Source organism: Zootermopsis nevadensis, unplaced genomic scaffold (genome assembly GCF_977971745.1).
Source record: "Zootermopsis nevadensis isolate Lab colony 2312 unplaced genomic scaffold, Znev_1.0 Znev_ptg000028l, whole genome shotgun sequence".
NCBI classification, from domain to species: domain Eukaryota; kingdom Metazoa; phylum Arthropoda; class Insecta; order Blattodea; family Termopsidae; genus Zootermopsis; species Zootermopsis nevadensis.
In genome coordinates, this window is record NW_028259160.1 from 16,992,819 (window position 1) to 17,018,670 (window position 25,852).

The following is a 25,852-nucleotide window of genomic DNA, read 5'->3' on the forward strand; positions in this document are numbered from 1 at the left end:
TTCCTGTCATGCAACAAATAGATCAAGTTAGCTTTATATATTCGTGCAATAACATATTTGTTTGTTATGAAATTAGTTAACAGGGTGAAAGAATTTAAGAACACCAGCATCAATTTTATTCACTTGTACAAAAATATAATGCAGTCTGTCTCTCTCACACACATTCGTCCTAATACTAATTCAATCACACCAACAAGAATTAAAAATTCATTATAAGTAACATAACAGCATCAGTATCCAACACCATGTGAGATTTGAGCTTCTCGTGGTATCGAGGATGACAATGTTATTCTTTCCTGTTGGTCACTGAGGAAACTGGCAGAAATCGGGGAAGCGTTTCAATGAAATATACATCTGTTTAACTGAACATCCCATTAGCAAATGGCACAAACTTATGACAGTCAAATTTCATGGGCATCCTTAACAAGATTCAAGTGCTTATAGGAACCAGGTCAAATCAAAAGTCTCAAAATAATATTAGTTCTCTCTAATTTAAGAGTTTATGATGATACAAATTCCTTAGTTAAAACTTTACCTTCTACTATTATTATTTCTGACCAAGTAACCAAGAGGAAACTTTATTAACATTGCTTTCATATACCATCTTCAATTTGCTTCCATTTTAACTTTGTCCACACTTATTAAAATTTAGAAGTATTCATGGACTTTAGAAGCTACTGAAGCACCATATACAGGCCCAGGATCAGCACAAAGTGTTGAACAACAAGCATCAATTTGATCAAAGCTGCAACAAATGCTGGCAGAACCTGTATCACATGAAAGCCATGGCCAACAACCAACATAGGTCACTGGTCACATCATATGGTGTATACAGTCATGATCAGGGAAACTTAAACCACCAGTAAAACTATTGCGAATCTCTTTACTTCCTTGTATCTCCTGAACTTGGTGCAGTTTCTACGACCAGGACTGTACAAGTCAGTGTTTTGATATTTCTCATCATGTACTAGATTCAACCCCATCTAGAAGCCAAGGAGTATAGGGACCGAAGAAGTTCTACGGCTCTTGTATCAGATGGTGGAAGTGAGTCAACTTTGGCAAGATCTTCAGACCCTGAATTTTTCTCTGGTGATGATGTCTCGCTCGATATGGTCCAAGAGGACTCGGTTGTCGTTCTGAGTCTCACTGGTCTTCTGCCGTTACTTTGAACAGCCACTTTTGCTGTATGTTCTTGAGGGGTGAGAATCTGAGGGGCCTTCCGCCCTCGAGCACGTAAGTTTGTGGCAGAAGCCTGGGTTGTTGTCAAATGCTTTTTCCCAAAGTCAGGCTGTTCAGTCATGGGAATCTGAGATGATTTCTTGAGGAAAGCACTTGGATATGACTCATGTTGAGACGCAGCAACCAAAGTGTGTTCTCCACTCGATTTTTCTGCCAAGGATTCCATTCTTTTTTGCAGTAACATTGATACTGAAACTCGCTCTGCCTCTGACAATTTGCGATCAACTGGCACTCTTAAGAGTGCTGCTATGAGGCGTGACTGAGTTTCTTCTGGAGTATTCCCTTTCAGGCTGTTCACTAATAATAGCACGAGGCGTCGAACCGTCGAATTGGTCACAGCCTGCTTCATCGTATCAATCAAAGAAAGGGTACTGGATTGATTCAGGTTATTGAACATTGTCCCATCTTTGCTCATGGTAGAATTACAAGGGAAAATCATTGTCTGAATGTCTTCCAAGGCTTGTAATTGATCTGTGGTTACATTATCCATCCTCAGATCCGCCTCTACACTTGCTCTAGGCACAGACATCTGAGAACGGTTAGAGAAGTATATTTTAACAGATGTTGGTATAGTGGGAGAGTTGGATGAAAATGGACTTTCTGTAGAAGAAACCATGGTACTTATTCTGACTGACTGTTGAGAGTTCGATGCATCATTCGATTCAGTCAGTGTAACTTTATTATTTAATGATTTGTGTTTCTCAGAAAACTTTGTTCCTCTAGATGATATATTGCTGTTTGAAGAAACTATTACAGAACTACTATTGGCTGAGTCAAGTGTTGATGTGGATGTAAGTGGTTCAACTCCTTCTTTATAAAAATAAGGTAATTCCTCTTTGGAATTTTTTGTTCCTCCGGAATCGGTGACCCCTTGTGATGAAGGAATGGCAACAGAAAAAGGTACACCAACTGAACTCTGAACAGGTTGTAAATTCACACTAGGAATTTCTTGATCAAACTGTTTTGTTTCTTGTTTCCATGAAACTGTGGTAATCTCAGCAGTGGGTAATGTTTCTGAGAATGCCGCGTCCGTAAACAATTTTCGCGTGGGTTGTCGATGTGGCAGTAACATTTCTGGTGCCTCTCTTAATGCTGCATTCTTTGTCAAATCTTGTTGTGTTATATCTGGTTCTTCAGTACTTCTTGAACTTTGTTCACTGTGCAAAGAATGTTTCTTTGTGCCAGACTCACGTAAAGAAAGAGTGGATGATTCTAATTCCATGGCTCGGGGATAAGCTTGTGTTTTGTTTATTGACTCCTTTCTGAGAGGAATATTTGCAGATGTTGTTACTGACATTTCTTCTGAACTGTTATCAAATTCTGAGATTTTTCCAGACATGTACTTACTAGTTGAAGAATTAGTCAAAGGTTCGACCTTGTACGTCTTTGATACTGATACTTGAATTAAAGAAGCTGAAGCCGGAGGCAATGGCTTTATCTTCTCTGAATAAAATGTAATGCCCGAAATGTCCAGTGGCTGCATCTCTTCCTGGGGATTTGAGTTGTAATTCGATCCCTTGTCAGAATTTGCACTGTCTGCTTCCAGTTCCAATCGAGAATGTACGTACCTTTGCGTCTGTGCAGGCTTTGATGAAGTGTCAGGAATATCATGCGGGCTAGTTGTTGGATCAGATGGTTCAGGGTTGAAAGATTCTGTCGTAAATCTTTGTCGAGTTTTATGCACTGGTTTTGTAGTGGAAGTGGGTTTTCGTGTTGTCGCTACAGGTGAACTAAATTCTTGTGTGACAGTTGACAAATTTCTTTCTTCAATATCTGATTCACTCAATTTATAATTTATTGTTAATGCATCAACTATACTTCCCAGAGAATTCCATTTTTGTTCTACACTGAGAGTATTTGAAGACTGGCTAACTGGCAAAGGGGTGAAACCAGTTGTGTTGACGCCATGAAGAGCTTCTCGTGAACTAGAATTATAAGTCTGAACACGGTCGCTCTGTACATTTTCATCAGCCAGTGAGGCACCTGGAGTTTCAGTACTAACAAAAATAGCTAGGTTGTTAACTTCTTGAGGTACAAAAGTGTTCAAAATATTCCCAAATTCATCAACAACATCCCTTCCCAAAGGTTTTTGAAAATTTGCTGTTGTTGAAACAGGATGCACTGTGGATCGTGTTTGATACCTAACTTCTGGGACAAAGGTTGTGGCTTTGACAATACTTTGTATGTCAGTACTATTAATTGAAGTCTCTTTAGCTGGTATTCCTGAATTGTTTTGGAAACCTCCATAACGTGGACGGCTTGGATCATTAACTCCTCCAGCAGTTGGAGCAAATTTTACTTCATCTGGCTGTGGACCATATGCAGGGCCTTGATACTGCTTGGTCCCAGGTGGTAAAGAGTAATCTGTTCCAGATCCCTTACCTGTCTCAGCATGTTCAAACACTTCTTGAGAAACACTGGCTGTGTTCAATGGAACTCGTCCATTGGACAATATGTAGTATGTAGACTGTGCATTCTGGAGCCCTTCCTCTGGTGGCTTCAGGTCACGCTCTTCAACTGCCTCAATGGAAGACGGATTTGATACAGTTTCTGATATCCCAGTCTTCCGGGATGCTACTGCAGCAGAGTTTTCATATGATGTTGAGACTACATCTTTCCATTTCCGTGTCTCAAAAGATTTTGAATATGGAGGCGTCAAACCTGTTGATTTTGATTTCTTTCTAGAAACTTTGGAAACATCAGAAAAATCCAGAACTTCTTCATCCTCCTTAGTGACTGAAAAGTCCTGGGTGCTTGATGATGTCAGTGGTACAGTAGTGGAAGAAATCACGGAGGATACTGTGGTACTCAGAAAGTGGTTGGACTCAGCCTGTTTCACATCATTCACATAAACAGATGACGGGTCCTGTGGTCTAACCTTTGTAAGAACTCTCTTGAACTCCTCTGGATCTTCCAAATAGGCAGAAAGAGCACGACTGAAAATGTGTGCCAGTTCTCGTAGGTCTCGCGAGTCAGTACCTTCCAACAAGTCTTCAGTTTCTGAATGCAACATCCCTCTTTCAGACGAAGAAACTCTTTTCTCACTTGGTGGTTTTTCTTCCATTTCAGATATTTCTGCCAACTTTTCTAACAGCTCACTACTGAGAATATCATGTGAGGAGTGAGTTATTTTCCTATCCTTAGGCTTGATTTTGGCGCTAGATTTCAGTGCCGTCCTTGCCGTAGATCTCGCTGGCTCTTCTGTCGATGAATTTTGTTCATCGCTGGTATTAGGGAAAAGCATTGAATATGAATCCCTTGTAGATTTTGTTAAGAAATTTGGAGCTAACATGGGAGTGTGTGTTTCATTCACTTCTGCTGATGAACTGTACTCACGTATGGATAACGATGCAGGCACACTTTCAGTCGTAGTCTTCTCCCCCTTTCCTTTACGTTTCCTAGAATATAAATCTGTTAACGTATTGACTGTGGTCTCCTGGTTGCTGTCTTTTGCAGCAAAATAAACTGCAAGTGAATGAAGGGTTGATGGTCCCGATGATGCAGGTATCGTGAGACCGTCTCTGTTCCTATATTGTGGAGAAGTTTGTTCTTGCTTGAAAGCAATTGATACAGGAATGTCTGAAACAGAAGTTGGTACCCTAGTCAAGATCACCTTCCGCATTGATGCGTTTAAAGATGGTGTGGTAGATTCAGTAGTGTCTGTCATTGTCCTTCGCTTCAGCGAGAAAAACCGTTTCCTAGGAGTTGTGATAGGGCTTGGTTCACTGGTTGTTTGGTGTTGAATTTCGTCGACAAAATTCTTGGTCGATTCAGAATTGCTTCTCACATGTGAAGCTGAAGATTCTGTTGATACCAATTTATTGTGTTCAAATTCTGCTTCTTTTGGAAGTTGGTGTTTACTGATATTCTGATGTTTATAATTTTTTATGGTCTGAAAGCTCACAGAAGCATTCTGATTTGCTGTCCTAGTAATGATTTCCTGTCTGACAGCAGTTCTGGTTGACGTGGAGAGTCCACTACTAAATTCAACCAGTCCTGCCAGTGGTGGCTGCACTATTCTTGATAAAGTTACAGGACTTATTGGAGTCGTGTGGTCAGTAAATGATGACATGTCTCCTGTACCAGATGTGGATGACACTGGAGGGGTATCATCACCTTTCCTTTTGTCCTTGTCATGTTGATCTGAAGAAGTTAATATTAACACAGGCGGTTGAACCTTCCTAGACAAAGTAACATATGACACGGTTGATGGAAAAGATGCGGTGAATTCAGCGGGTGTAATGTCAGGGACAGGGGTCAGAGATGCAAGTTTTTTGGGTGGTCTTACTCTTCTTGTTAATGTAACTGGTGACGGGGATAAAGTCTGAGTAGTTGACATTTCACCAGACCCCATCATCTGAGAAGTGCTGGCTGTACTTTCAGGGTTTCTAGATGAAAAATTATCTTTCTCTGCAAAGAGAGGAGACTTAGTGGTGCTCCTTCTCCTTTCCAGTTCTTGAACTGTGTAGGTTTTCAAAAACGGAGGTTCTGACGAACCTCTGTGAATAATTTCAACAAATATAGGCTTCAGTTTCATTCTTACAGGATCCTCAGTTGTAGGAGAGACTGTAGCTGACGCAGATGGCGAGACTGGTGCACTTGTACTGATGTCATCACTTTTTATTGATTTGCTGAGAGGATGAGTGGCAATACCTTCAACATTTATGTACGATACTGTTGCGTGTGGTTCCGATGTGCTCTTGGTAACAGACACATTCCGTTCAAGCGGTTCTTTGGTACTGATGGGAGGTAATGTTGCTGGTGTGTGGAATTGATGTGGCTTTTCTGTGGAGAAACTTGACGATACGACAGGAGAGGAGAAATCATAAGCATATTCAGCACTTGATATATTTGTGGTTGATTTTTGTATGTCTGGAAGGCTTATGGATTCTGTAGGTTCAATGTAATCTTGCATTTCTGAATTTCCATATATATCCTTGTCTTTGGTCTGAATATAACTTGGTGATTTTGAAAATCCTACCTCTTCAGTGAAGTCTATTTCGCCTGACTCGCTATTAAACTCATCTCTGAAAACAGAACTCTCTGAATTTTTATCCTTTACTGATGATTCTGTAGATGTAAAATCACCAGTCACATCACTTTCTCTTGAAGCATCATGAAGGTAAAATAAATCTTCATCTTTAAACTGCTCCTCACTTGGTGGTTCTTGAAATGCACCATCATCATCATCATCATCAGATAAATTTCCCTCAGTAGTAAGTACTAGAGACGACTGCGTGTCTGATGCACCTGTGATCCCTCTGTCCGTTGCCTGTTCTGAGAGAGGGTAGTCTGTAGTTGTTCGTGACCTGTCCAACTCCACGTACGGCTTATGAGATGCCTGTTGGACCCTCTTCTTCGTAATTCTCAGTCTATCTGTTGTTTTATTAATGTCATTTAGTTGATACCCCCTGTTGTTAACAAATGACCCCGTCTCTGCTGGCAGCTGGCGTTCTCTTTCTGAAGTTGGAAAGAATCTGATATGGTTGTAGGACCTAGAACCATTGCCCATTTCTTTATTTTGTGGAAATGTTTGTGATTCAGGGCGAAATTGTGGTTGTGGTTGGGCTTGGGATGTGACTACTTGCTGTGGTTGTTGACGACTGCGTGAGATTCCAGTCTGTGGCATACTTCTCTGCGAGAGACTCTGCCCAGACTGTCTATTGCGGCTGATGAGGAGGCCGGATTTGGGTTGGTGAGCTGTGTCGGGTGCCTGTTGTGGAGCGGGAGTAACCTTCAGGGAAGTATGAATATCTGAGAACTGATTGTACTGTGAGATCTTCTGCTGTTCTGGGACTCCAGATGCTGGAGGCATGTTTTGCAAGAAATGCCCAGCTTTGTTCTGTTGTCCGGTTTCTGCAAATTGCCCGCCTTGTCGATGTTCCTGATTCTGAGGACGCCTTGCACGAGACGCTAGATACGGTGGATTGAAGGCGACTACTGGCCTCTGTTCTGCCAGTTCCATGCTGCTTCCAGTCTGAAATTCTTCCGCTGACCGTGAGGATCCGGGATTTGGTGTAGAGATGAGGACCTGTCTGCTTGGATTTATAATGTTGTGAGCCTGTATTCTGGCATTCAGCGGGACTGCCTCTGTGCTGTAAGGTGCTGCACTTACACTCTCAGACTCTCGGATGATTCCCGGTTTCCTGTTTGCATGTTGTCTGGACCTCGATTTGGACAAAGCGTCAGACCTCGCTTGGTAAACTTTTCGTTCATTGGCGAGAAGCTCGGCACTTTCTTCGTAGTGTTCTTTAGAGCTGGCGCAGTCCACGGTCCACCACCAGTCACAAATTAAATGAGACTGCCTGAATATTGTTCCGTTTGGACACAGGAAAGAAATCTTCCTACCATCAGCACAAATGTGGAAAACCTGTAAAAATATGTGTCACGTGTAATATTAATGATACAAGCTAATTGAAACTTGGCCTAATATACCTGTCTTTTATCAATTACATTTATGATAAATTAATATTAAGCACTGCTGAAATTATTAACTGTCACAGAAGATAAGAATTTCTTGGAGAAAAAGTGTCTCGTTATCACTTACCTCCCACATGTCAAAAATGATCACTGACTTGCTGATTCTCAGTACATTTAACTTCAATGTTTCAACTGAAGAAGTTATATGAAAAAGTAACCGAGAAGATAAGTAGTAGGAAAGGATTTCGAAGGTGACGGCCACAGAGTATTTGGAAATTCATGAATACAAACCAGGAGTATTATCCACTTGTTCATGACATCTGATCCTTTAACAAGTGCACATATTTTCCATCATGACCCCTAGCAGGATAGCTTTTTTTTTTACTTCTATTTTAGACCCCCACTAATGTTAGGTGCGCAGTTGATGCACGGACAGAGAGTTGCCGTATCCCCATTATGCATTCATTTACCTGACAGTCAGTGTCCAGATCAGCGTAGTATCCAGAATGCTTCACTTGGCGACAGCTGAAGCCTGTTTTAGGGATGCTACGCAGTACAGGGAAGTCCATTCCAGGTCTCCCCATTACGCCTGTCAAGACACACGAGAGATTCATGATTCAAAATGTGATTTAGTGTGGGAAGATATTATTATATTCAAGTTCAGACCAAATTGAATTTGAACAGCTCCCAAGTAATTTCTTTCGATGATGTTTTGTAACAACAATATTTATGAATTTCTCATCTCCACCATGGCTACCACATGTCGTACCATAATTTGTACCCTTCACACAAGAACCAAATCAAGAATGTTGAAAAAAGCATGCAAGGGTGGAAAATTAGGAAATTATACACAATTTTAGATGGAAAACCCATGATGACGTAGCATAGGCTGATATTGGCCAAATATAATCCTAAGTTTCTTCGAAGGGTGATTTCAATTCAGTTACAGGATTTTGTGAAAAGTGTAATGAACCTTCAAGTTCCATAAAGCACATTTAATTTCTTGAGCACATGAGTGAGTGACTATCAGCTTCTCAGGAATGACTCCTTTCTGTGGGGTCATATATTGGTGCATTGACCTCATGAGGACATCTACGCTGGTTTTGGTTCACAGTGCACGAAGTACCTTGATAAACCTGGAATTCAGCATTTTGCTCAGCAGATATTAGCCTCTTGACATGTTGCTTTGGTGCCAGGGACGTCGCCTCCTCATCTGCAGAAGACACTTCCTCTGACGTCTCTTCAAAGCTCATTGCCCCGAACTCCTCGGCCATTTCTGAGAGCCGCTCCTTCAAATTCTGTTTCGTAACCTGTGACGTAAAAGACAAATTATCTGTAACAGTGGATTTAAACAGAAGGGAAATTGGTGGAAATGTAATGAATGCAAAAAACGATGTGGCAGTCTGAAGATGCAGATTTCACTTGACTGATTCTTTGGTTACGTAACAAAACTGTTTCAATCAAGAGTTTCAATCTTAATGATTGGTTTCCACCACCGACTACCTTCCCAAAAAACTTGACAGTCGCACAGCTGGTCACGAATGGAACACCAACGTTCAATGTTCAAAGGGGAAAAAAACAATGTTGTGCCGTGTCCTGAGCCAGTTTAATCCAATCCACCTCCTCACACCCCTCTTATTCTATGACAAAATTTAATAATATTCTTCCATCTACGTCTTGGTTTCCCAAGTGGTCTCTTCCACAGACATTTCAGAGCCAAATTTGTCCAAGCGTTTCTCATCTGTAGGATGCGTGCTACATGCCCTCCTTCCCGCATCCTCTTTAATCTTCTCACGATAAAACCTGTCCCCCAAAACATAGAAAAAATACCTACATTCCGGGTTCTTCAGTGGACCCTAAATACAGCTGACAGCTTCACTAATAAGCTCCATGAATAAGTGGTAACCCTGGAAAGTCCAGCAAAATGTTTCCTGGATCGCAAATTCGTATCCCGGTTTTCAAAACATGTGTGTATTTCCTTTTCACTCGTACGTCACTTTCTGAACTCGCCCCCTCACACACACAGAGCCAACGAATCATGAGAAATTACTTCCAGAAACAATAAAATTCGGAAACCCAGGGAAAAACACTCGGACGGTGAGAGTTAGCAGGGAAGTGGCTTTCTGTTGGTTTTACACCCGTGGGACTGACTCCACGAGAGACAATGGACCAGTAGCACAGAAGAAACGCGGAAACACCGTCACTTGTCGGATTTGCGTCATGGCTACCCGTAGACACACAATTAAGGACAAGAATGGGAGGGCACATCATGATCTTTGAAATGTTTATTCCATGCTCATTTATTAATTAACTTTCTTGAAAAGTTTGACGACAACTGATTATGTTCTTCTCGATTTTCTCGCTCTGAAGACTCGTCAGAAGATGCCAACGTTTCGGAGAAACATACTGCCTCCATCTACAAGGCTGAAACTTTAGCATCTACTGCGTCAAAATCTAAAGGAACATCATCATCAGTCCGCCATCTTGTTTGCAAAAATCCACCATTTGAATCCACATCGAATTCCTAGAAGATTCATTTTAATATTAACCTGCCATAAACCTATAGGTCCTCCAAACGGTATCTCCCCTTTAGGCTGAAGGACTGAAAAAACGTATTGGTGACAAGGCAATGAACTGCAATGCTCAGAATTATAAATTTATATAACCCGTTAAATGGTGTGACCGACTCGGTTTCGTTAATTAAAAAAAACATGGACGTGAAACATCAAAGGTTAGGTTATGTTCGGCTCCGCTAAAGAACGCGTCGTGATTCTCCGGATATGGGAATACACGAAGCAGTTCAGATAAGCAATCTTAGTCGAAATGTAAAACAAAGACTTTTTCTCTTCCTGCTCACAAAAGTGGATAAATAATCGGCGCTTTCATGTCTAGAAACTCCGCTTTAGAACCGAACGCCGTGTCATGACCATGATTACCAAGACAAAAACAAAAGAAACGCGGTACGATAAATACTTGTCCCTGGAGGACGCTATTATCACTGGACTTATCAACTGCAAAGGTCAAGTTTGAAATTTGTATAAGTCCATGTGTTTACTCATAAAGAACATTCAAGAAAATAAATAACTGGACGATGGTGAAATTACGTAACGAAAAACTTAAAAATTTAAACTCGAAACTTCGGGGGATTAAATCAGAAAGTGTTAAATCAGAATGAGAGCTGGTGATGGGGGCAGCTGTCAGCTCTGAATCGCCCGTCAATTTCCACGAGGTTACACAGCGTAACATCCCAGACGACATCCACTTAAAGGCAAATGTGGCTGTCGATCGCTGTATGCATTATATTTCGTATGGGCGGGGACGTAAAGTAGTGAACAGTTAAACAGATGGATTTTATGACGTCTTAAGATCGCCACGGGTCGGATTAGATATTTCTTGTCGTATTTGTCTCGCTCCTTGTCCTGTTGAAGTAAATGATACGTGAAAATGTTGATAAACATGCAAACTAAAGAGGTGGATGTTCTCGAAGATGCCTTACAGTTTACAAAAGAAAGTGACATCATCATTCATCTGAGCAGACACGTTTCCTGTCTGCACGACACAAAATTCGCAGTTTCCTTAACCAAATTGTTCATTCTCTTACGTGCAATCTGCTGTGGGATTCATTTTATTGTTTCTACAACTGTTGTTCTGTTATTTTCCTGTCTCTGTGTTTCTTTATTCCGTTCTCAAGAATTATTTCCCAGCCCTGCCTTCGAACTTCATCCAGTCGATTCGCCGTCACTTCCTATTTGTGTTACACGTAACAGGAAGTTGCGTTAAGACAAAAACCAAGCAAATTCTTTAACCTCTGAAATTACGAAATTCGTGAAATTCATCGACATCTGCATTTTCTATTAAAAAACAATTTCCTGGGTGAATTAAATATTTCCACTTTCTTTACATGCTTGAATCTACTTCCTGATTCAATTCTTAGGGCATGAGCATTTAACGACGCTGTTCCAGAAGCACGAAAGCGACTAGTCAGATAGCAAGATGATAATTTGTGACTGAGTCATTTGTAATGACGTAAACAGGGCTACTTTAAGGTATAACCAAGTTATTAATCTGAAAACCCCAACCGAAAAAAAAAACTTACAATTTTCTCCATCCTACTGTTATGTCCTCTTCCTTAGGTCTACAGTAATTTGCTCCCAAACACCTTCATTCTATGACCACCCTGAGACTGATAGACCATGTTCTACACCCATACAAAACCAAAGAACGATTATAATTATAATTATTCTTACCAGTAAATTGTCTGTCAAGAACGACGAGAAAGTCTAAGTAGCAAACTCACTAACTAACTAGCTAGCTTAGGGAAACCGAAGATTCATCACCGAATTAACAAAAGTCCTCCACCGGACCCTTTCCTGGGCCAACAAAATCCAGTCTCCTTCACAACTCCACACAACTCGTAAATTCCTTTAAACAAAATTGCTGTAAGCAGACAGAGAAAGCATCACATTACCTTTAACTGAGGAGTGCCCGTGTTTCTTGAATTTGGCTCTGCAGAAGAACAACACGTGGCCAGGATCACAGCTCCTGAGAGACAAAAGAACACAGGCCTTCAGGTATCCAGGCAGGAAGATCACATTTTAGTATTAATTTATCAATAAACAGTTAAATTCGATCAACCCATCGACAACTTCCCTCTGCGTTAACATGTTACAGCCACATCGAAAGATGGCGACCTTCTTTAAAATCTCCGATGTTTTGCTACGGGGTGATACCATATGAGACTTAAGGTTCTCGATTCATATCTGACGATGGTGGCAGTATGATCCTCCGAAACGCCAAAATCCTCCTACAAATTCGCACAGAATTATTACCCAGAAGAACATCCATGAGGATAATACAAGTCTGTTGACTGAATAGTCGAGTACATTACAATATTTTAATTTTAACATTACAGTCCACTGTCTTGAGTAATTTCGCCACGAATTTCCTTAAAAATCATTTTAAAAAAAAACACGTTAAAGGATTTGCAGAAGTCAACACTTCCGATGCTACGAACGATATTTCTCGTTCCACAATGGAAGATATGCATAAGTTACCGTGGACATGTCCTGCTAGCTGTGTAAGAATAAAAATGGGGCATTCAGCTGCGCTGTGTGGCCATATTGAACTTCTGAAGAATACCACTGTTACGTCAACGAGGATTAAAATTAAGAAGACGGCGGAATTTGATGAATATAGAGAGAGGCAACGCATTCAATGCTAATAGACAACAACATCTGCATAATTCATTGCCGTGTTGCATAACAAGCACAGACAGGAGGGCCATTTGCATTGCAATCTCTAAAGAGCATCTGGTAGCATTGCAGTGTTTAATTCTGACAGTCTTTCTTTCTCGAGAACCACCCCATTGTTTCGTAGAAAGAGACAGCTGGTCATAATATTTTGATTTATAAACCACTCGCAACTTTCAATGTGACGCACGCTCTCCATGACATGCACGAGATATCTCGTTTACAAGCAACTAGTCGTTGACATCTCAATTCATTTTCTCGAATATATTGGGGAAACAAACGTGTTCTGCCATCTCTTGACAACAAATTAAGCTAACTGCGTGGTTTGAAGCAAACACGGTGGCATTGTCGATACTGGTGCTGTGTTGTGACGCCGTGTGGATTCGCAGATAGCCTCAGTCCTGAAGATGAAGGCAGTATGTTCAAGACCACATGGCGCTATAACTCAAGAGCCCAACATCGACACTCAAAGCTCGTTGTATGCGAATGGCTGTCTTCTGTGCATCACAGATAAATAAATAGGTGGACCGATATAAAGACAGATCCACAGATTCATATGGAATTCGTACACGCAGGGAGATATGTTAGATAGACAGCAAATAAGATCATATTCGCCTAATAACTTTGATTGTAGCTTTGCAGTATACTAAGTTTAAACAAAATTCGTTCAGAACAAGTCCCCATTACGCGTTTAATCACGTAAAACATCGATTAAGGCCCAAAAGATAATAAAATGTCTCGACTGGTTTTTAAATTAAATCTGAGAACACAAGTTGTCAAAGCAAACATAAGTGTAACTGGTCTGTTCACAGCGCGTCATACGAGGAACACCCTGTGTAATACGGGGCCTGTCTGGGATTCTTATGTACAGCGCTGCATCGGGTTATTGAGTTCATTTGGCGAGGGAAATTCGCAGGCAACATAAGATGGACTCCGAAAAGAATGTAAGAAGGACAAAATATCCAGAAGTTTCACCGGAGCCATAACAGAGTACAAGCGACAATTTTCACAGCCAGAGAATCGCGTAACAACAAAGATGTTGCGTATTCATGTGTTTGGAAACATTGCAGCGACCTTTCCGTCAGGACAAAATAACCTGGGCTGCAGACGAGACAAACAAAGCTAATTACCGCACTGCATAGTCTTAAGCGACCTTCTGTCACGCGACAGGAGCGCCATATTCACACAAGAAAAATAAGTTTCATCGACTACGCGACAAGATGATTGCCTAACGTAATGACAGATATCACGTTACAAGAGTTTGTAGCAAAGTTATTACTGATTCATATCCACAAAGTAATTACGTCAAATTATGATATCAAATATTAATTTTTTCCAGAGTAGAAGCTGCTAATTCTAGACCGCACAACTGGTTCGTACCTTGCAAATTCCGTGCTACCTTAAGAAATATTTCACTTAGAAGTACTTGCTTCCTATTCTGGAAGTTCTTGGCTTTTGTTTAAAAGAACTAGCAGTGAAATGGCTCTCGTTAACTCTTTGAAGAATGAAACTCGTCTTCATAATATTTAAGAATTCAGTCCGTACCGCGAAGAAAACACTACAGTTCACCATTACAAAAGATCAACTGGTTAACTCTGTTTAAGCTTTGATTAACTTCGAGTCCTGTACGCAGCCGAAGCTCGTCTAAATATTAAAGAATTCAGTCCGTACCGCAAAGAAAACACAACTCTTCACTATTACAAAAGATCAACCGGTTAACGCTGTTTAAGGAAATAATTGACGTTTGCACTGAGAATCATATGAGATGGAAAAACAAAAAATGCAAAGTTACTGACAGCAAAGCAAATGACACATTTTTTTAAAAAAACCTTCAGAATTGAACCCACGACACAGCTACATTACATTACAATTTGCGTATGTCGAAAATATGACAGTAACGAGTTCTGGTTGCTTAAGAATGGGAAATAAAAGACAGCGAAGCCCACACGCGACACAAGAAGTCTTTCACTTCAATATCCTGAGAACCACACGCAAATTCCCACAGTAACTATCAAGGTCTGAAGCCAGAGACACCAACATTAGCGTTAGTAGGTTCCGAAGGACTGCACTTCTTCGCCTCCCGAACGTCAAGGTCGAGTATGGCCGTTGAACTTACCAAGTGTCACGATGAGCAGTCGCTGGTTCCCCATCCTGCAGGCACGAGGAACTCGCCGCTCCCTGCAATCAGACAGAACACCTGGTAGTGACTGAGAAAGAACGGGTAAACAGGTGGGACAATACACAATCCCCGGTTTCGAATCTTGGCACGGAAGCGAATAGCCTGAGATGTTTGTGGTTTTTCTCAATTCAACCAGGCAAATAACCTTAAAACAGACGACAGAAAACCTTTTTTTCAACTGCGACTATCAGCAAGAAACGATAAATAACCAGGAAGACACACGCAAACTCATTACCAGTGTTACGAAGAAAGAACACGGTCAGTTCGCAAAGATAACTCAAATCGTGATACGTAATGTTCGAATGAAAAACTAGGACATCGTACGTGTTGGCTACTGCTAACAAAACGTTACGCCAACGTAATGGGAAGCCAGCAATTACGGGTTGCTGCATAGGAAACCAAACCAAATTACGAAATGGAACGTTAAGGTAAGAACGCGATCAGCCACCTTCACGTCTACATCGGCCTGTCAAGCAGAATTCCTCTACAACACATATGGGCACGATAATACGGCTTTAACCATCCCTCGAGCTGTTTTCCATAAAAAAATTTCTTTGCGGTCCGACACTGGTCTTCTGGGTTGCAACGCCGTGTGAACTTGAAGGTAGACACAGATATTTTCAAGTGAAATACTGAATCCAGCCCTGAAGATGGATGCAGTACTAATCAACTAAAAAAACTTCTGAAGCGAGGACGTGAATTTTCAATGTCATAAGATATTTGGGTTAGCTGCTGTCTTATACCAGCGTTGAACTCTCCAGGACATTAAGACTATGTTTCTTCGAAACGCTCATATCTACCTAAACGTCCACGCCGCGCTGCAACCGACAAGACCAACATCGGCATCTTCAACGACGTGATGACCTAAAATCTCTTTGCAGTCCGGTTTTCTTCCAGATGAATTACCCCTGATTTCCGAACTTCTGATTCCAGGAAAGTTGCAGTGAAGTCGGCGTTTGTTTATTTCATCCACAAGAGGGCATTTTATAACCCCACCTTCCACGAGGTTAAACGGATTCAGTCACGTGACGGCAACTTTCTACGTGTTTTAGTTGTTATCACCGAAGAGCTCTTCAAAAAGTCTTACCACTACGTTCAACTTTCGCTTTTCTGTGTTAAGAATTTATTTTGAGATCTTCTTATATACATTATACACACGCATTGAAAAAAAAGATACGAAGCCTTAATAATTAAAAGGTTATTATCTGCCCTTTCGCCGAATTAGATAATGCTTCAAAGATCCACCTATTCTAGACGGAGTATTTGTCGGTGTCATTATAATTTTCTTTTTGTTATAATGATTGGGAAAAACGTACAATTTAGTAGTAAAAGTAATTTTGTAGCTTACATGGCAAGGGAGTACATTTAACTAATTTAAATTAGCAACTGGTAACTTGGGAACCATTTGAAGACATAGCGAAACCAGGACAATCGGAGTTAAAACGGTCGGTCGCAGTAACACATCTTTAAAATGGAACTTCCCCTCTCATTTCCTCGTAACTCTCTCACTAATGCCCATCTAATGCCACATTAACTTTCATAAAAGTCATAGTCCACAGCGAGATAATTCCAGCTTCCAGTCTACGAGTTCTTCTGCTAATTCTTGAAGCTGCATCAGCCTCGGGCAATTTATTTATTCCCTTCACCTCATCGTATGACCAACACGTTCACTTTCGCCATACATCACACACTTATCCGTTTAAAGCTCGGTGGTAACTATATATACCACTTACTTTCACATTAAATAACTCTACATTTTGCCCACACAGTGTATTTACGTGTCTTGTTAGGTTCTCAGTGTAAACAGCAATTATTTCCTTAACCAGTTGATATTTGTAATGGTTAAGTGTGGTGTTTTCTTCGCGGTAGGGACTGAATTCTTATATATTATTTAGACGAGCTTCATTCTTCAAAGGGTTAAAAGTAAGTTCATTTCTGGTGATTCACATTGCGTAGATTAAGACACGGTAGATCAGGATCTATATTCAGAAGTAACAGTTTCTAATCCAGGTTGTCGACAGTTGAAATGTATCTTTTTTCCTCAGTCACTGCAGGTCATAAATCTTCCCAACTTCCCCTCTCCACGAAGCCATTTCCTAAATATTCCGAATACGAGAATGAAAGAGAGAAATTAAGAAAACCCTACGTAAAGTGACACATCGTAACAAGTGAATAGCGATTCGGCTGAGACTATTAAAGTTTTCCACTGTTACATCACGAAGACAAATTGAAGCTCCTTGGCTGCAAGTGATTACTGCTGAACTTTCAGAAACTAGTTTGCACGTACACAGTGGTGTAACAGTGGTTTATCGTGTTTGATCAGTGAAGCAACACGTATGGACGCCTCATAATCACTGATCGCAGGCAAAAATCTCTTCTCCACGTAATTAATAAACAGTAGAGATGTTACTCTGTATTGATGACAAATCTAGCCAAAAAAATATTGTCCACGCCCGCAGTGGGACCGATAGGAATTACAGAAACATCATGACGAGGCCGGATTCAACGTGAATGCAAGCCAACCGCGTTAGCACTTGGGATGACGTTGATCATCATTAGGGAAACCTGCGAAACACGTTTAAGTGGCTGTGAAACAGAAAGTTGCCGGCCTTTCACTTGGTTAGAGGTCTGCGGTCCATAGCTTACACACACAGTCTCATCGCCAAGGACCTAGTGGTCACCCCGCTATAAATAAGCCACAGCATTACGACGACTCCACGCAAATGATTCTCAACGTCAGAAAATCGTATTTCCATAAACACTTTCAAAATGTCTTCACATCAGGAAGAGAGGAGCGGAGAGTTTGTAAGACGGAGCGTGTACATGGGCAACCAGCCATTCATCGAGAATGGCATTTACATCATGACAAGGGTAATTCACTCTCACGGTCCACATTCACCTAAGTATCACGGGGTGTCCAAACTATGACACGGACAAAAACATCTCATTCACAGGGATGTCCAATTTATAACACAGAAGATAATGGAAAACGTAAAAAGAAATTACTGCGGTCTTCTGGAAGGTAAAGTCGTAGGAAGAAGATGATGGAGGAAATGACAAGGTCCGAAACGTCGAAATACTAAGCCGTCTGTGCGAGAAGCCACTTGTCCGCGGGTGAGATATTCCCTGGCTGGTATAGGAGTGATGTCCTAGCTGCCTGATTGTGGTCTTGCAGAAGGTGAAAGGGTTCCGCGTTTTATGAGCGGTAGAAAACAAAAGATGAGCCTTCATACCCGGGGAAGGGAGAAACTACAAGGTCTAATCCGGGCCTGCATGAAAACAGAATGCTGGGAAAATAGCAAGCAATGATGACGCCATGCAGAATACCATCAGACTTTCCATCAGCGCCAGACATTCAACGCGGAGAGGGAAAAGTCTAATTAAGTTGTTGGATCCGAAGCTCATCTTAATAATATTTAAACATTCACTCCGTACCTCGAAAAAAATATAAATAAATAAATATTAAAACAATGGGACATATAGTTGTCATTACGATTAAATATAACTGACCCGATTTGACACAGATTCATCTCAGTCCACATAAATTCGATCGTGATTTTCGCAGATACATCCCGAATCAAATTCAAGAGTTTAAAGTTACATGATTCGACTCGCAGACAACCTGACTTGTACATTTTCCTAAACATACGTATATATATTTTTTTTTTTACAACGACGTAATAGGCCAGTCCAGCTGAGATACTTATATCCATTTCGCAATTTAATATTAAAATGGATCTCAGAGGGTAATAACTTGTTTCAATATTATTTTTGACAAGATACAACTTAATGGACTAAGTTCTCGTTTATGAGGTAATTTCTTGATCGACTTCAATTTATCACCATTTGAAAAAATGTCTTCATCGCAGTGTTTGATACGTAAATTATAAGCCAGCGGCTACATTTGCCATTTATTATCGACCCGCAGTCAGCAAGATTATAAATAAGGAGAGTTTATTGAAATGCCTTGGCAAGTTATTAAAAATGCTACTAAATTAGGCTTTGCAATTAATCAACAATTATCATTAACATTAATCAGTCATTAGTGAGATTATCTGACGTCATTTTTGCCTGAACAATCCTTCGATATCAGGTTCTACTTCTGTTGTGATTCGTATTTATCCCTTCAAGCGTTAATCAATAAGACGCGACCCAGATCTTAATTTGAAATTCTTAATTAATCTGAACCACTGCTCAAAGCTACAGTACAAAGCACAATGCCTGGTCGCTCTGATCGAGAGCCCACGTTATATATAATTAATTCAGATAATTCCATACGTAACTGAGGCATTTCTGTGTTTTTTTAGACAATCGAAGAAAGTTGTGAGAAATTCAAAGATTTTGTAAGCTTGTTGAAGTCTGTATAGCACTACACGACGTGGTTGTCGGAAAATTCACACTCCACATGTAACCTCGTAAACTCGTATCTCGACAGAAACACGCACAAAAGAAACTCGAGTTGCGTCATCAAATGAGGCTTCCTCGTAGAATGCAGCTAAAAAGCCAACAACAGCAAAATTCATAAATATGAGACAATAACAATTAAGTTATATTTAACAAGTTGAGATCCAAACGTGAGCCCGTGTTTATTTAATGACATAGGAAAAAAAATATATAACGCGTCTCCATGGAAACGATTAATTGGTTATTTTGAGAATTTGATAATCCTGATAGATAAATTCTGATGGAAAAATAAAGAGTTATTTATTTTAAAAGCAGTTGATATACCACTGGACTTATAAGAACTATTTTACGACACTATAACAACCATAAACTGGAAAAAAGTTTCTATGGTTTACTTTACGGTACGGTCTCGTGATATACATAGAATAACTGAGGAAAACCACAGGAATGGCGACTGTCTTCAGCAATTAGAATCGGATACCTTTCAGATGTGTTAACCTGCTCGCTAACACGCCTCTACATTCCCCTCCAGTGAGCACGGACGTTTCCAGCACAGAATATCGAAGGACGCTGTACAGGAAGAAGTTTCTAAGTTTCTGTCTGTTGCAGAAGGGAAACACAACAGCTCGCTGTAGCCTTCACGTGTCGAAACGGCGGAAACACGTGCCCAGAATCTGCTTCGTCTTTTACACATGTAACTAAGAAACACTATCGCAGTTCGTGTGACTGAATAAAAACATGCCGCCGAAAGTTGGTAACGAGTGGTCAGTATCTTGGGCCGTCTGTCCCGATCGAGGGTCTTCCTCGGTCCCTCCAGACAAATACTTGAGAGAGTACCTTAGGATATACCGAGAAGTAAATTAAACAGGCTACAGAGTGCCACTCCCACAAACTGAAAATGTAATTAAAACGTCGAATAAAACTTTTTTTGTACACTTCTCTTGAGTTATCGTTGCTAAGATTTTACGTAACAAAATTCCTGTGATCAAAATCCCTTATGATCTTATGGGCTGCGATGCCATGTGAACTTGTGGGTGAGTACAAACGTTTCGGAGGAAAATAATGCCTCCATTTTCACTGTCTTGACCTCAAATCTCACTTGTAATTTATAATATTCCCCCCTCCCCCAAAATTAAGAGACTATGTTTCAGAACAGTACAAAACCCAAGTAATATTAGTGATACAGACTTTTGGAAAAACAGACCAAATTTGAATTTCTTGTAAATATGAGATATGATAATATAACTTCGTACGGCAGGTTTTCGTAATTCTACTGAAGTCACTAACGTAACTGAGAGCTGTGTGTCATAATATCCTCTCGACCTGCGGCTACTATACGTTACTTAATTGCGAAAACAACAAACATTCCAAAGGGTAATTACTAATACGGGAAATGGAAACGAAGTTCCTTACATGATTACCATAATACCGGTAAAAAAAATTACCAATTTAACTCATCTATAAATTTTCCCCATAAATGAATCCATCTGTCGATTTACTAATCTCGTAGCGAGCAGAAATGAGTATAAAATTTTGGTTGAGACGCCTGAAGGAAATTTACAATTTTAAAAACCTAGGCGTATATGGGATAATAATATTAAAATGGTCTTAAGTGAAATAGGGTAACTGCTGAAAAAACATGGGAGTCAGTAGTTGTCAAGAATCCTGGTATAGACGGAAACATTAAAGGAGAAAAGTAAATGTGGAACAGCGAGACCAAAGAATAGACGGAAAGGCGAATTCAACTGAATACGGCGACAGGTCAGAAGGCTTAACAATCCCTTTAAGAAGAAAAACGTAAGTAGAATCTTCACATTTCGGTAATGATGAAGAAAATAATGGTCTCTTATTTGTTAACTAATGGACCAGCCTGAAAAGTTCTAGTACTGACATACAATACCAAATTTCATCCAGATTCGTTCAGTTTGGCTTCAGAACTGATCTCCCTTAGCGTTCACATACGAACTCATAAAAATTCAGAATTAATTTAATCGAGAGTAGCTTTGCTGGCACCATACTTAGCCGACGATTATACTCGGGAGTGACAGTGAAACGATTAAAAATCTCTGGCACTCGGTAACACAGAATGCACATGCTTACGGGTTGATTGTCAGAGATCCCAGTTAACTGTCCCTCGCAGCCGCTGGGCAGACTGACTGCTTGTTGCGAAGTCACACAGAAACTGATCCCAGGCACCCACTGCAAGAAGTGATGCCCTTTCCACTGAGCCAGGTGAAGATGAATCTTCAGCAGTTGCAGACTCCCTTTCATTTCTTCTTGTTTCCTCGCTGAACTCGTCAGATGCGTGGGATGTGGGACGCGAAGTCAGAGCCTCCTAGCGGAAAGGAAAAGAAAATGTTCGCAAGATGAAAGCGGTCATGAAACGAGGTCAAGGCCCCTAGAAGCCAAAGCAACTTCCTCCGTGTTCTGACCAACCAGAATAAGGCACCGGACGAAGAAGTTAGGTAACCCCCATCAAGATGACGTCGGTTCAACTCCCTGTTACGTCACTGAAACCTTCTGAAGGCCGCCACATGTGGGATCGAGAAGTCCTCCACAAGGAGTGAGCTGGAAATTTTGGTGGAACGCGGGCATGTTCTAGGTGGAGTACACCCGGTATCTCGGAGTGTCCTTGAAATCTGGTATCGCTTACCAAAGTGTACGTCACAAACCGACTTGCGATACTATCAGGGTATAATTTTTATTTTCGTTCTTTTGACAAATACGAGAATAAATCCTCAAACCAGACCACGAAAGCCCAGTTTACAATCATCCTGTAATTCGGTGCCATATCGGACATACTATTGACGTAGGGAAGTTGGCTGTATTCTAGTCTGGTAGATACTGACCAACGTTTTAGACGAGCTTGATGCAGCAAGGACGTCCGAAACGTCGGTAAACTTCCACCAGACTAGGCGGCACAACGACCTAGTAGACAGCCATCTTCATCTTCGAGGACCTGCGGTGTCATTGCTTTGGTAAGCAATACCAGCAGTTATTGTGGTTACTATGACGACATTCGAAGCGGTAAACATTAACTTGTCAGTCTTCTGTTTTTACTCAGCAGACATTATGACACGGTTGTCGGGCTCCGAGGTTCATTATTTCATTTTCCGCAAGAATGCGACGCGGATGAATTTCATAGCCAACACACAAGCGATGTCACACTACCGTGCACATTTATAATACACGTACGTAATGACATAACCTGTGTCTCTGTGTTTCGCAAAACACAATCTGTCGAATACACCAAGCATGACAAGAATCTACTCAAGAGCTTTACGTGAAACAATGGAGTAATCTTACGGCTGATTCAGCATCGATGAATTCAAAAATGAATTACGGTAAATGCCTGAGATTAATTTAAACAACACTGAAACCTATTCATCGTTTGATGAATTTCTGTGGCGTTTTTACATGTGTTTATTTACTGAATAAACACTTTCCATGCTGACTTAAATCACAAACAATAAAAATGTTAGAACGCTGGCCTTGTAATCCTGGGGTCTCGGGTTCGATTCCCGGCGGTGCCCGAATTTATAACTTGTGTTGGGCAAGGCCGTGGTCTAGGCAACACGGAGTTTTCCTCCGTGGCATCCCAACAATTACTCCATTCACACACAGAAGAAGGCAATGGCAAACCACTTCTGGATCATCTGCCAAGAACGTATATGAACAGGTCCCAGTCCCAGTCCGAGAAAAGGATGGAAGGATCCTGTTCATATGGACCTGTCGTCAGACAGAACACTAAATAATAATAAGCATACCTTTGTTGCAAGAAAAGGACAGAACAGCAACTTCACCTGCTGGCGAATGACAGTACTTCACGTTTACCCGGGTTTCCCACATTTTCTCCGACCCCAGAGATTTATCTGTTGGTAAGATCTCATAGAATAAGTTTACTGTTAAAAGAAAGGCATCATCACCTCATTTCTTCGTGTTCGTTGTCGTGTGACGCATAAACTTTATGGATGGTTTTGTCAATTATCCTTCGTCGTGACAGACATCAAAATAGCAAGCACATCACTCAAACGAGTTGTGCAACACTTCGGGATTAAATTCTTCGTAAAGTGAGATGTCTACTCGATGGGTTATCCGCCATAAAGTGTTTCTGACACGAGAGAAATCGGATTTAATTCATTCGCTGCTCAATGTCAGCTTCATGTAACACGTGATTCCATGGTGCAGAGAGAGAGAGAGAGAGAGAGTTGCTTGAACAGCTGACGGTTACTCAGTCGTCCAATAAATTTCCAGTTTTTACAGAAGTTGAAAATCTTTTCACTGTGTCCACTGACAAACTATAGCCTTTCTCCGATGCTTATTCGAATGCTGGGATAGTAAGTTAACACAGACCACTGTTTCCATAAAAGGTGATGTCGTCAATAGGGTGATTCTGCAGCGCTGAATAACGTTGATGTTCATAGGACACCGATGAACAGTTTCTAGCCGAAACTTGTCTTAATAATTCAGTCCGTACCGCAAAGAAAACACTACATTGAGTATAGTTACGCGTCTTGTATGATTCTCAATGTAAATAAAGATTCTTTCTTTAAACAGCGTTAATCAGCTGATCTTCTGTAATGGTGAAGTGCAGTGTTTTCTTCGCGGTACGGGCTGAATTCTTTGTAATGGTGGAGTGTAGTGTTTTCTTCGCGGTACGGGCTGAATTCTTTGTAATGGTGAAGTGCAGTGTTTTCTTCGCGGTACGGACTGGATTCTTTGTAATGGTGAAGTGCAGTGTTTTCTTCGCGGTACGGGCTGAATTCTTATATATTATTTAGCCGAGCTTCAACTGCAAATGGTAGTCTCTTATTTAAACACTGAATATGATTTGTTGTTTGATGCAACCTCGAAAATGACTTTCAACAAATCACGAATCAGAATAAATTACAGTCTCTCCTAACACAAATTGTCTGCAAACCACAACGCACTTCTGCATCTTATGCATTGTATTTTGCGGTTTATACGGGTCAATGCGCCTATAAATAACGAAGAGTTTACGGATTCATAACACGTCTTCCTCAACAATCGAATGAAATAATGGAATTCCCGTGTGAACATTTCTTCTAAGCAAAACTCAAAAAGTCGTGGCAGGAGTTGCCAACTAATCGACTTCAAACTACAAACCGTTTGTTACCAACAACAGACGATGTTCTGAAATTCTTGTCAAGTCCGACGTTAGCGAGACATTAATAATACTAATAATTACCAGAGACACTTTAAAAAAAAACAATTCTTGTGCCGTGGTTTTGAAATGTCAGACAGTATTGGTCAATCGCTGGAAATTGATTTCATTCGTGAGTTAATTTACTAATTGCGCAAAACCATAATCCATTATATCAATGTTCCTGTAATAATAGTCTTCTGCAATACCCAATAATGAAAACTGTTTCGTGAAATCTGACATTTCAGATTGTCACGTTCGTCATTTGTCATGTAATTAAATCAGCGCAATTTCTAACGTAAGATTACGCCACTCTTTCTATGGAGTTGACGTATTTAGCAAAATACTGCACTCCTTGACTGTTTGATGATGATGATGACAAAAGATGACGTGTTCAAGAAGTCTCATGTAGTGCATCAATCCTATATTTCGCCTTTCTTTGAACTGAAAGCCACGGTGGTCTAGCGGTTAGAACGCTGGCCTTGTAATCCTGGGGTCTCGGGTTCGATTCCCGGCGGTGCCCGAATTTATAACTTGTGTTGGACAAGGCCGTGGTCTAGGCAACACGGAGTTTTCCTCCGTGGCATCCCAACAATTACTCCATTCACACACAGAAGAAGGCAATGGCAAACCACTTCTGGATCATCTGCCAAGAACGTATATGAACAGGTCCCAGTCCGAGAAAAGGATCGAAGGATCCTGTTCATATGGACCTGTCGTCAGACAGAACACTAAATAATAATAAGATGAGGTGGTCTAGCGGTTAGAACGCTAGCCTTGTAATCCTGGGGTCTCGGGTTCGATTCCCGGCGGTGCCCGAATTTATAACTTGTGTTGGGCAAGGCCGTGGTCTAGGCAACACGGAGTTTTCCTCCGTGGCATCCCAACAATTACTCCATTCACACACAAACCACTAACATGTAGAATTTATTATTACATGCCCCACTTGCCCCGTAGGAGAAAGAGATCTTACCAGTCTTAAAATATGCAGGACACTAAAAATATACACTCCCTTAGTTGTTGTGGAGTGTCACGATATTAGGACGTCACTTCCGGATAGCATCTATAACAATAAACCGAACTTATATAAAATATCTTCTTTAAGATCAGTGATCTATCCATGGGCACACGTACAGTACCCGAATCCTTCCATTCGCGAGTGAAAGCAAACACCGAGACATTAATAATATGCTTAAT

At 40.8% G+C, this 25,852-nt stretch overlaps 1 protein-coding gene across 1 annotated transcript; it reads right to left on the bottom strand.

Moving 5' to 3' along the window:
- Positions 1–85: 85 nt before the first annotated feature.
- On the bottom strand, positions 86–21,690 carry LOC110826662 (uncharacterized). The gene is made up of 6 exons (XM_022057523.2): positions 21,592–21,690; positions 15,025–15,086; positions 12,128–12,201; positions 8,786–8,969; positions 8,130–8,248; positions 86–7,609 (listed from the first exon to the last, which is right to left on the bottom strand). Exons 2-6 carry the CDS (start codon positions 15,056–15,058, stop codon positions 974–976), a joined length of 7,047 nt encoding a protein of 2,348 aa, XP_021913215.2. The 5' UTR covers positions 15,059–15,086; positions 21,592–21,690; the 3' UTR covers positions 86–973.
- Between the last annotated feature and the right edge of the window lie 4,162 nt (positions 21,691–25,852).

Excerpts from the sequence above, each read along its gene's own strand:
- LOC110826662 (XM_022057523.2), bottom strand. The coding sequence starts at position 15,058 with ATGGGGAACCAGCGACTGCTCATCGTGACACTTG. Across the intron at positions 8,970-12,127 it reads CGGGCACTCCTCAGTTAAAG|GTTACGAAACAGAATTTGAA; the intron begins GTAATGTGATGC and ends TTTACGTCACAG. Across the intron at positions 8,249-8,785 it reads TGAATTCCAGGTTTATCAAG|GCGTAATGGGGAGACCTGGA; the intron begins GTACTTCGTGCA and ends GTGTCTTGACAG.